Source organism: Bos javanicus, chromosome 29 (genome assembly GCF_032452875.1).
Source record: "Bos javanicus breed banteng chromosome 29, ARS-OSU_banteng_1.0, whole genome shotgun sequence".
Taxonomy (NCBI): domain Eukaryota; kingdom Metazoa; phylum Chordata; class Mammalia; order Artiodactyla; family Bovidae; genus Bos; species Bos javanicus.
This window is the reverse complement of record NC_083896.1, coordinates 42357678-42369958: the sequence shown is the minus strand read 5'-3', so window position 1 is coordinate 42369958 and position 12281 is coordinate 42357678. Positions and strand designations below refer to the sequence as shown.

The 12281-nt window shown below is 44.0% G+C and overlaps 1 protein-coding gene across 2 annotated transcripts in view; it reads left to right on the top strand.

Annotated features, from left to right (window-relative positions):
• Nucleotides 1-8791, top strand: part of LOC133241365 (phospholipase A and acyltransferase 3) — a 30005-nt gene extending 21214 nt beyond the window's left edge. For both annotated transcript variants that reach the window (XM_061406744.1, XM_061406745.1), the window contains exons 4-5: nt 1253-1521; nt 8519-8791. In XM_061406744.1, coding sequence (XP_061262728.1) covers nt 1253-1521; nt 8519-8620 — 371 coding nt within the window. In that variant the 3' untranslated portion in view covers nt 8621-8791. The remainder of the gene's footprint in view (nt 1-1252; nt 1522-8518) is intronic.
• Nucleotides 8792-12281: the final 3490 nt, after the last annotated feature.

The following is a 12281-nucleotide window of genomic DNA, read 5'->3' as shown; positions in this document are numbered from 1 at the left end:
AGGGTGGCACCCAGCGTGTGGAGTGTAAGGAAGCCCTCACTGTTGGGTGTTGACTCTGAACTTGCACCCCTGGAGCTGGAACCTCCTGAAATTCTGTGCCTTAGGCACCTAGCTTGCCTCTCCCCAGTCCCAGGCCCCTACCTGCCCGCTGAGGGGCTGAAGGTGGATGGGCCTCTGGAGCTCCCCTGATCCAGTCCCCACGCTGACCCTCTCCACAGACTCAGGGCTCAAACACAGCACCTTTTTATTTATTTCACTGAATCCTTTAAGCACCTCCTGCCCTACTAGGAGGAAATCTGAATTCCTCTGATTTTCCAAACCTCATAGTTGTTCTCTGGGCAGAGGGGTTCAGTCCTCTCTGGAAAGCTGAGCAGAACAGGACCTGTACTCTGATCAGACCCTCTGGCCGTTGCTTGTTGCTGTCACGTGGCATCACAGCGCAAGATGGGTCCTGCCCCGTGTAATGGGATGCTTCCCCTCCTGGGAGAGACCGAGGGTTCCCAATCATGGAAGGGCCACAGAGGCTCTCTGAAGGACATGAGTCTCCTCTGTGATGTTCCCTGGGGCCCACCTCTTTAAAGGCAAGCCCAGTTTTCAGTCATCATACCCTCCCTACATGATATTAGCTGGTGACCTCAAGAGGGATCTCTGTGTGGGCACCAGCTTTTGCTCCACACCATCCTGGTCCCTGTATTGACCCCAAATCCCTTTCTTCAAGGCAGTTTCACTTCTGGAAACCTGTTGCACCTTCCAGCCCCTCAGCATTGGCCAGGGTTGTGCCTGTGTACCCCTTGAATCTCCCTGGTGTCATACCTCTAGGAGCAGCCGTGGGATTTTGGTCCCTTTGCTCCAAGGGGAATGGGATCCGTTCCCCAGATCCATCCACCTTTTCTGCAGTGATCAGCTTTGTGTGTGTCAGGGAAGTGGAGTCTTGGCGGGATCACAAAAAATTAACACTCTATTCTCCCAGGGAGGTGGGTGTGCTCAGAGCCTGTATTTGCACAATCAAGAGGGCCACGGGGTGTCACAGGGTGTGCAAGGCCAGCTTCTGTAGGTTAAAAAAATCACAACAAATTATGGAACTTCACTCCTTGTTTCAGATAAGGAGACCAGGGACCAGAGACCACAAGGGTCTTATCCAAAGCCACACAGCTCTGACCCTGACTCATCTGCTCATCCCCTTGTTGGTGTGGTGGATGCTAGGCTGGGGGCCGGCCCAGGACCAATTGTGTTCCTCTTCCTGAATCCACAGGCGAAATCCCAGGAGCTGGTGCGGCCAGTCTCATGTCTGCACTGACTGACAAGGCCTTAGTGAAGAAGGAGCGGCTGTGTGACGTGGTTGGGAGAGACAGGTACCACGTCAACAACAAGCACGATGGCAGATACTCGCCATTGCCTCCCAGCAAAATCATCCAGCGGGCGGAGGAGCTGGTGGGCCAGGAGGTTCTCTACAAGCTGACCAGCGAGAACTGTGAGCACTTCGTCAATGAGCTGCGCTACGGGGTCCCCCGCAGCGACCAGGTGGGTCCTCAGTGTGCCCCCATCTCCACCTTCTCAGCTGACGCGGGCATCAGTGTGGACTTGGCTGGGGTGGAGACAGGCACACAAACAAGACAGGAGAGCAGAGACAGAACTCTCCTCAAGAACATCATAGTCAGGGTGGGGACAGGGGTGAGGTGATGGGCACCACAGACAATTGGGAGTAGGGGATGCTGGCTGAAGGCTTGAGCACAGGCATCACTGTCAGCCCGGTTGTCCAGCCCTCCCTGGCCGCCTGGCCCTGACACGGACCCTTCCCACAGCCCCAGAGGCAGGTTTCATTGTCCTGCTTAACAGATGCAGAAACGGAGCCCCAGAGCACTTGTTGGTGGCCTTTCTTGTCATCAAACAAATCTGTGTTATCTCTTTTCCTGAGAGCTGTCTCCAGCTGTGCTGATAAGTAGCAGAGGTGAGATTTGAATCCCAGGTCTTTTTGACACAGCTTTTCCTGCTTATAAAAAGCATTGTGCCCGGTCCTGCTGTAACCCAAGGGGCAGTCCAGGGGCCCCCAGGGGATGTTTATTTACTTAGTTGACTTTAGCCATGGCCACTCTCTTTTTTGAATCACTTCTCCTGGGAAACTAACTTCCTCCTCATTTTCTCTCACTTCCTCCCCTCCTTTTCTGGCCCTCCCCCTCCTTTTGTGTGTGTGTGTGTGTGTGACAGCATTATTTTTAAAAGTTCTTAGATACCAGTTGATGCAAAGGAATATGCCTTTTCTTTTTCTTTTGATGAAAGGTGAGGTTAAGATCCATCAGGTTGTTGATTTTCATTACTTTTTAACTTTTTGTGATTTGGTCTCTCCCTTGGTCAGTGTGGTGGTCAAGTAGCCCACTAGGCTCCTCTGTCGATGGGATTTTCCAGGCAAGAATACTGGAGTGGGTTGCCATTGGGTAAAGTACAAGTGATGATATTGATCTCGGAAGGTTACTGTGTGAATTAGATAAGAGCATCCTTATGCTTAGCATAGTGGCAACTAAGAAAATTCTGTTAATAAATCGTGGGAGTTGAAGTGGTCATAATGGTCCTCATTTTCATTCTTTCTCTTGGTTCACCCAGTGTCTTGTCCACTGGCCTGTCTGGGCCACAGTGACATCCTGGGGAGGCATTCATCAGCAAGGATCATGCTCAGCCTTCTTCCTCATACTGCTGATAACCAGCGGTGTTTACTACACTGACCTGCATGCTGATTAGTTCATCCTGTACATATATGCAATAAATATATAAGTATGTATATGTGAATGTGAAAGGCGATTAATATAAAAATCGAGGAATATCAAGTACACCCCTACCTAGGTTATGGACAGGGTAATACTGCCAATGTTTGGTGAAGAGTTCCAGAATCTCTGGGTCACAGTCTGGTTTCAACTTCTCTGACAGTTTATAAGAGCCTCCTTCTGGGAAAGTCATTGGCCAGGTCCATGAGAGGAACCTCATTAGCTTACAAAGGTGATGCAAACAGAAGGAATCTGGGGGATTTGGGCATCAGCACACGTGCCTATTGGGGAAAATGACCTTCGAAAGCTTTGTCCTGAGTCACATTAGATGCATCCTGTCATCCTAGTATCTGTCTTTACTAGCGGCCCTTAGAGACACCCTTCAGTTTTCTCCTGTGTTAATGCTTTTACCCTCTGAAGCTCACATCTTTCCCATTCTTGGATTACTCTCTAGTTTTGGTGGAATACCACCTTGAATAGGTTCTGAGAAAAGGTGCATTTTAAAAAGACTGGGTGTGCCTGAAAATATCTTCATTTTATCCTATTTGATTGATGGTTTGACTGGGGATGGAATTTTAGGCTGAAAAAAATTTTGCCCCAAATTTGAAGGTATTGCTCCATTGTTATGTCGTTTAAGCTATTCTTGCTGAGAAGTCTGAATTCGTTCTGATTTTCGAGCCTTTGTATATGACCAATTTTATCTTTCTGGAAGTTTATAGACTCTTCTCCTTATCTTCAGTTTTCTGAAATTTATCTATGATAAACCTTGCACAGATCTGTTTTTATGAATTGTATTGGGAACTTGATGACTCTTTTCAGTATGGAAACCCCAATTCTTCAGTTCTGGGAAGTTTTCCATTTTCTCTCTCTCTCTTTTTTTTTTTTTATTCTGGAGGTTGTATCCCTAGACTGCGCCTCTGATTTTCTTTTTTAAAAATTTTTATTTATTCATTTCTGACTCTGCTGGGTCTTTGTTGCTGTGCGGGCTTCTGATTGTGATGGCTTGTCTTGTCGTGGAGCATGGCTCTCGGGCACATGGACTTGAGTAGCTGCAGCACGGAGGCTCAGCAGTTGCGGCTCCCAGGCTCGCAGCACAGGCTCAATAGTTGTGGTGCACGGGCTTAGTTGCTCTGTGGCAGGTGGGATCTTCCCAGGTCAGGAATGGGACCCGGATCTCCTGTATTGGCATGCAGATTCTTTGTTACTGAGCCACCAGGGAAGCCCTCTTCTGATTTCCTTATCTTCTCTCTCCTGTTTTCCAATTATTTATCTTTTTAAATGAGAAAACTAACATTTACTGGTATATTTAGTATAATAGAAGTTTTTTAAAAGTAGCAGTGATGATGTCAGAATAAAGAGAAACTTATGCTAAATAAATCTGATTTCATAATTTGTGGTACTAGGTAACAGTTGAGGTCCCAGTTAGACCTGGCTTCAACTTCAGGTAAATGTCCACCCTCCTATGCAGCAATAAAATAAAAAAAGAGATTACTGTGCACATTTGGGAAGTAATAAATTTAGGGTGTTGTATTAGGAAGATTTATAAAATATCTCTTAATTGTGTCATTTTTAGTTCTCCTTTAGTGGTTATTAATAGACTGAAGAACAAATTCAGAAGTCCATATAAGTAGAACATTTTATTTCAACACAGTGTTGTTACATAATCTAGTAAAACACATTTGTCAGTACACAAACGTAATATTTAGAGTGTTTAAATACAATTGCAAATCTTGAGATAGTAAAAGAACCAAGAAATATTTGTTTATTGTTCATTCTTTCTACAAACATCTTTGTGAAAAGTGAAGCAACACTAACCAGACACCTGCCATTTGTCTTCCTGAGCCTTTAGCCCGAAGCACCACTCATACATCTGAAAAAGGCGAAACAGCGTCAGCAGTCCTCCTGGACTTCCTCCAGAGAACACGAAAGCAGGGCAGACTGCGGAGCAAGGGCAGGCGCCGTGTAAACTGTTCCCCAAGATTTCCCTTCACTTCTTGGCCTAGATGAGGGTTTCTCAGCCTCAGCACTGTTAACGTTTTGGGCCATCGACAATGAAGTTAAGCCTTCGTTGTCCTGACTTGCTCTGTGCATTGAAGGATATTTAGCAGCGTCTGTGGCTTCTACCCTCTAGATGCCAGTAGCCTTCCCATCCCCAGGTGTATGAGCCAGAATGTCTATGCTAAGCTGCTAAGTCACTTCAGTCATGTCCGACTCTGTGCGACCCCATAGACGGCAGCCCACCAGGCTCCCCTGTCCCTGGGATTCTCCAGGCAACCCACTGGAGTGGGTTGCCACTTCCTTCTCCAATGCATGAAAGTGAAAAGTGAAAGTGAAGTCGCTCAGTCTTGTCTGACTCTTCGGGACCCCATGGACTGAAGCCTACCAGGCTCCTCCTTCCATGGGATTTTCCACACGAGAGTACTGGAGTGGGTTGCCATGGCCTTTACCAGAATGTCTATAGATATTGACAAATATCTCCCAGAGGCCAAGCCTCTCCCCTCCTTGAGAATCACTGGCCAAGGCAAGCAACGATCATAATACACGGTGTGGCCAAATTAAAATGCAGCTTCCGCACTTGTCCCATCTCACCAGAGAGGGTGGAAGTAGCGGGTGCTGGACAATGTCCAGCAGTAGTTTTCTTTGTAATCGCTGTCAAAGCAGCAACTCTCTTTCATTTAACTCATGAGGACATTTGTGTTTGTGTTAAAAGAATCTGATTAGTCATTATGTTTATTTGTGTTCAGCTCTTTAAAGCAGACTAGATTTTCCTTCAACAGACTACATGTGACTTGTAACTTTCCAGTTAGAAAGGGAAGCAATGGATTAAAACCAAAATGTAGTTTGTGCTTTCCATGCCTGAGTATTCTAAAACAGATTCTCCTATTTTCCATCTACCTACCTAAAAATACTCAGGTTTCAAGAAATGTATCCTTAGTAAGCTTTTGTAAATAAGCCTTCACATTGAATAGTACTTTTTAAAAAAAGCAGCTAGGAGCTACACACTCAGGCTGAAGTCTATTCTGTGTCAGATACAATTTTAAGATAAGTAGAAATTGAAGATTTGGCCAATGGTAATGTGTATATTTCATAAACCTGGATAAATTGCAGGGCGTTATTTAAAAATTACTGTAAATATTAAAGCCAACATGCTGTCAAATATTTTATAAACATTCTTAGTTTGTAACCCCTCATAGTCTGAATTGCTCAGTTGCTCAGTTGCTCTCTGAGTAATATTCCTCTTCTTATATCCACTTACAACATTGCTGAAAGTAAAGAAAGCACATTCAAGCTGTCTTTTTCCTAGAAACAATTCCAGGGCTTAACTCAGAGTGGACATTTTAGCATAAGCAGCTGCTGCTGCTGCTGCTGCTAAGTCACTTCAGTCGTGTCTGACTCTGTGCAACCCCATAGACGGCAGCCCACCAGGCCCCGCCGTCCCTGGGATTCTCCAGGCAAGAACACTGGAGTGGGTTGCCATTTCCTCCTCCAGTGCATGAAAGTGAAAAGTGAAAGTGAAATCGCTCACTCATGTCTGACTCTTAGCAACCCCATGGCCTGCAGGCTCCTCCATCCATGGAATTTTCCAGGCAAGAGTACTGGAGTGGGATGCCTTGACAGAATTACAGTTTGCCCACTTTGAAAAAAAAGATAACGAAGGACAATTTTTCTCCTTCGTAATATTCTGATTGAAGACCTCTGATGCACACCATGTAGCCTATTTTCATGATCAGAACTCCTGCAATTTCAGCACAGTGGCTGGACTGGACCCAGCAGCCTTGCAACAAGAAAATCATCAATGACATCTGAAGGGAGCACTGTCTCTCCCAGGAAGATCATTCTTTCTGTAAAATTTGCACCCTCAGAACTAACTATATACTACTTTTGTATTGAATTACATACTTTGTACAAAGCATGAGCACAAACAATGAGGCTACTGTTGTTTTCCTTGACCAAGTACCTTTTGTATGAACTGGCTCCATCAGCATTTCTTCTCACACTATGAGGTTCTGTAAAGAACTGGGGGCTTATTGTTCCCACTCCATTATCTGCAAACCATTTCTCCCACCCTAACACCTAGCTTAGCAAGGAAAACACTGGATACAAGTGGTTATATGCAGGTTCCCTAGCAAGACCGAAACAAAGCCACGGGTGCCATAAAGCCAGCCTAATTACCTTTCACTGCTGCTGCTGCTGCTAAGTCGCTTCAGTCGTGTCAGACTCTGTGCAACCCCGTGGACTGCAGCATACCAGGGTTCTCTGTCCATGAGATTCTCCAGTCAAGAACACTGGAGTGGGTTGCTATTTTCTCCTCCAATGCATGAAAGTGAAAAGTGAAAGTGAAGTTGCTCAGTCGTGTCCGACTGTAGTGACCCCATGGACTGCAGCCTCCCAGGCCTCTCTGTCCATGGGATTTTCCAGGCAAAAGTACTGGAGTGGGGTGCCATCGCCTTCTCCGAATTACCTGTCACAGGAAGCTCTCAAGACTGACCGACAATGGAACTTAGGTCAGTTTCCTCATTCGAACTTCTGTCCTCACGTGTTCTGCTGCCGAAGATACCAGTTCTGGGTACCTTGTGATCTTAGTTACACTGGTATATTTCCTGGAATTTCATATAGCTTTGCTGGACACATTTATGGCTCAGATAAGCCTGGGCAGTGCCAAGATACATATTTTTTAACCACTGAAGCTTTCCAAATTGTTCTTTATGTTGGGCATGTGTGAGTTTTGCAGCCACAAAATATACAACCTAGACAAGCTCTGTGCTTAGGGTACCAAGGGCAGAGTTGGCGGGTCATGTAAGGATGTGGATTTTGGGTTTCAGGTCCACATTTTCACCCTTTATATTATTGAGATTTCTGATATATTGTCTCATTGGATTTCTTGGCATCAAACCATTAAGAAAATCTTTTCCTTTTTGAATCTTGATTCTGATTAAATGCCTGGTTTGGTTTCAGGGGAGATTTCTTGATCCATGTTCATGATACTCTTTTAGTTGGGAGAAGTAGAGTTTTGCCGACTGGGGCATTGTGCCTTCATTGCAGTGAGTATTCTCTGAGTCCTAGTGAAATTATGCCTAAAACTAATGACTTACTTTATTTTTAGTTGGAGTTCAGGAAAGAGTGAAATTTGACATATGTTCAATTTTTACCGTGAAACTTACTCTTACTTTTGTCCCAGTGGTTTTTTTTTTTTCCTATTATAAGCAATACAAGTCAGATATCTTAATAGTTTAAAGTATAACCTCACTACTCTTTTTCATAGTTGAGTCATATATTTAAGAACATGCAAAAGTCAATGGTTGGCTGGACTGTGCTCTGGGGATTCAGCAAGGGTGAAGATAAGTGAGGGATTTGTAGGACAGAGGTCAGAGTTTATTAAGGATTCAATAGCAATTCCTCTTCAACTTTACACTTACTTCAAGAGCTCCCTGTTGGTCCGCCGGGATTTCAACCATCTGGCTTCGTCTCCCTGTCTTTTCTATAGCCACCCTCTGGGGCTCTGTCTGCTTTAAAAACTCACAGGGTCAAAGGAGTTTCCCTCTTTATGCCTGTGTACTTTGTTGGCAGCTGGCCCCATCCACCAATTCCTTTCCCATCCTGCCCTTCTCTCCCCATTTCCCTGCCAATATTTGTTGACTCCTGAGTTTGTCAAGGAAGCTAAGGGGCATGTCCAGCTCCCTGAGCTGGATGTCCTTGTTGTATGTACAGTCTGTTCTCAGCTTCCTGACACAGAGTCTGACTCACTGTCCTCTCTCTTGCAGGTCAGAGATGCCATCATGGCAGTTGGCATTGCGGGAGTGGGCCTTGCAGCCATGGGCCTCATCGGAGTCATGTTCTCAAGAAACAAGAAACAGAAGCAGTGACTTTATACAGTCCAGTCTGCAGTGACTTTATACATTGAGGGGGTCTTGTTTGCCTAGAGGGTTTCTGCTTTGGTTTGTAGTTTTCATTCTATTTTACAATAAGGTTTATTTTCACAAGAATAAAATAAAGCCCAGTAAGGAAAGATTTTATTGGGGGACATGCATCAAAAACTGTCTGGCATGAAGTCTGTTGAGGTTGCAGCGAGGCTCTGTTCCTGCTGATTCCAGGCTGTGCTCTGGGTCTTTGGTGATTTTCTCTCACTTTCGAATTGTGGGCTGTGTTCTTTACCTGCAGGAAACAAAGTCCAGCTCTGGTTATCTCAAGTAATGGGTGTTTCCAGTTGTGTAGGTACAGGTGGGCACCAAGAGAGACAGACACACCTGACTGATATGCAAGAACAGGAACCAAGGGAAACCAGGACCCTTGACCTGGAACTAGACCCAGGCCGGCTTCCAGGAGTCAGCAGCCGGAGTCTGTAGATGTCCAGTGGGGCTCAAACCAAACCAAACCACAGCCATAATGAAAATTACATGCTCTGCCCAATCTTGTTTAAAACCTCCCCTGCTCTCCACAGCTTTTCTCTGCCTTATCACTTCCACCCCACAGTGATCCTGCATCCTCTCCTCTTGGGGCTTGTCACGGCCCCCAAGTCTCTGATCCCACACCCACTCTTGTGGCTTCTCTTCCCATACCCGTTCAGCTTCATCCCTCCCCGCGGCCTGTGAGACGCTCCTAACACAAGCTCCTGAGAGAGAATCTGATTGGCTCCCTCACCACATTGAGCTGTCTACTGATTGGTTGACAGCCATTGGATCAGGTGGCCCACTAGACCAATCAGCTCTGCCCAGTGGAGCCAGGTCACGTGGTACAAAGGCTGCCTCGGACCTTATGGAGTGTGGGTGTGGATGGTCTTATATGTGATGTGCCTGGTGCTGAGGCCTCTGGGGAGGGGTTAGGGAAGGAGGTGTGACCATTTGTGATTGGTCCCGTTTGCCTCTGTTACTAGCTGGGCTTGGCAGATGTTCAAAGTGACCAGTTTCCTGAAAGGGGCTTTTGTGGGCTCCTCGGAAGCACCCTTCTGGGGCCAATTGTCCTTCCTCCACAAGGCAAGTCATCTCCTCTATCTGGTTGCCAATGTTTCCCTTGGCAGCCTTGGTTGTCTGGGGACCATGTGTGTGTGGAATCCCGGACAGGACTTATAAATGGCTCGTTTCTAGTTTACTACTGCTTGGACCATACCTGGTCTAGGAAAAGCTTATGCTCATTCTTTCCCCAGTGTTGACATAAGCATGGTTTTCTCCCAGTTAGTTTCTTTTCGTTTTATCTTAGCTCTATTGATGTAACATCTCATGCCTGTTTTCAAGTGTGCCAAGCTCAAGGGACACAGGCCAAAATTAAAGGGGAGTCTCTTGAAGGCCTTTCTCTCACACTGGGGAGATTATGATGTGGACCCATGGAGTATAGATCTCCAAATTAATTATGGAATAAAAAGGAATGAGGTAGACTAAACACAAGAAAGCAAAACAAAAGCAGCTTGTTCAATTAAAAAATAATGAAACATTACCTATAAAAAGTGAGATTTGTGGAAATAATCAGATAAGATGGAAGAACTAATTCCAAATATATTGATAGTGACCATAAATATAAATGAACTAAACTTGCCAAGTAAAAGACAAACATTTTACAGGATTAGCGAATTAACGAATTCAGCAAATTCGTTTTACAGGATACGTTTTACAGGACCATAAATATAAATGAACTAAACTTGCCAAGTAAAAGACAAACATTTTACAGGATTAGCGAATTAACGAATTCAGCGAATTCGTTTTACAGAATACGTTTTACAGGACCATAAATATAAATGAACTAAACTTGCCAAGTAAAAGACAAACATTTTACAGGATTAGCGAATTAACGAATTCAGCGAATTCATTTTACAGGATTAGCGAATTAACGAATTCAGCGAATTAACGAATCCAGCGAATACTGTTTACAGCAGATACAATTGAAATATAAGGACATAAAGACTGAAGTTAATAAGATGGATAGTTTATGTGACAAGTCATTTGACATCCTGAAAACATTAATGTTATCAAGGAAAAAAATTGAGGGTGTGAATAAAGTGTTCTAGACTGAAAGACATGTTGAGGACAAAGTAACTAAAGTGAAAAAGGACTCTAAAAGTAATTTGGGTTTACTGGGGAAATTTGAATGTGAACTGGATAATGAAGAATATTAAGGAATCATGAATCTTATTAAGTGTGATAAAGGTATGAGGTTTACGTAAAACACATGGCATAAAAAATAGATGCAGATAAAATGACCTAAAATGAGCTTTTGACCCATGCCTTAGGTATGTGGGTGGCCATTTTACTCCTACTTTTGTATATTAAAACATTTACATGGTATATACCTTATAAATAGCTGAAACTTGAAAATTTAAACAAAATAAAACTTTCAAAATTATTTTAATAAATTTTATAGTAATATTTTTAATAAAAGAAGATATACTAGGCAACTAGTAACTAAAAACTGGTTAATTCATTGATATTAATTAACTGAAAGCTGGCATAGCTATATTGATATCAGAAAATATAAGCTTCAAACCAAAAATGAGTAGTAGACAGAAAGTGTGAAAAGTGTGGCATAATAAGAAATACACTTGGTCCTTGTCCTTGGTTCTGGGCCAGAGCTCCTAAAACCCTCAGAATTTCCTTGTTGATAGGCTTTATCTTTTGCTATTTCTAAGGAGACCCCTTTGATCAACCTGAGTTTGTGCTAATGGGGTGACTTAGACCCTAAGATAACCTTAGGATGGGGCTGGTCATCAGGAAGACCCAGTGATTAGAGGGTTGGAAATTTCAGGCTGCTGATCTCTAAGAAGGGAATGTGGGAGGGGTTGCTGAAGATTAAGCTCTATAAAAACTGTTCAGCGAGGAGACTTGATGAACTTCCTGGTGGTGAACACACCAAGGTGTCCGTAGAGTGGCTGCCTGAAGAGGAGAGGGAAGCTCCTTGCATCTTCTGCCCCCACGCCTTGCCCTCCACCTCTCTTCCATTTGGTTGCTTCTGAATTGTATCCATCCTAATAAATTGGTAAACATTTAAGGTGACTTTCTGAGTTCTGTGAGCCTTTCTGGAAAACTGCTGAAATGTAGGAGGGGTTTTGACAAAAGTACAGGTGAGTGGTGAAGGACATCTGATGTGAAGGAAGACAGTCTTAGGGGACTGAGCACTTAGGCTATGAAGTCTGTGTTTAGTGTCAAAATCGAACCGATTCAGTGAGCACCCAGTTGGTGTCTGGAAACTCAGAATTAACTGCTGGTGTCGAGAAACGTTCCACAAAGATCCTGAAAACACTTTCAATTCCCTAGGAAGGTATGATATTAATACTTCTAAAATTGTTTGCATCTAATAAAAATCCTAAAAGAGATATTAAAAATTTTGGTCTGTTGTAAGGAGAAAATGACCAGTTCACCAGAGTGGGAGATCTACCTATGCCTCTATCAGGATCTGATAAATCAAGGGGACACAAAAATCAGTTAAGATACAGAAACTTCGCAAAACATACTGACAAGCTGATTCAATGAGCACGTAGAGTGAACTAGGAAATACAGATTCTTTCTGACTGCACACAAGGGAATGCTTATGAAAACTGAC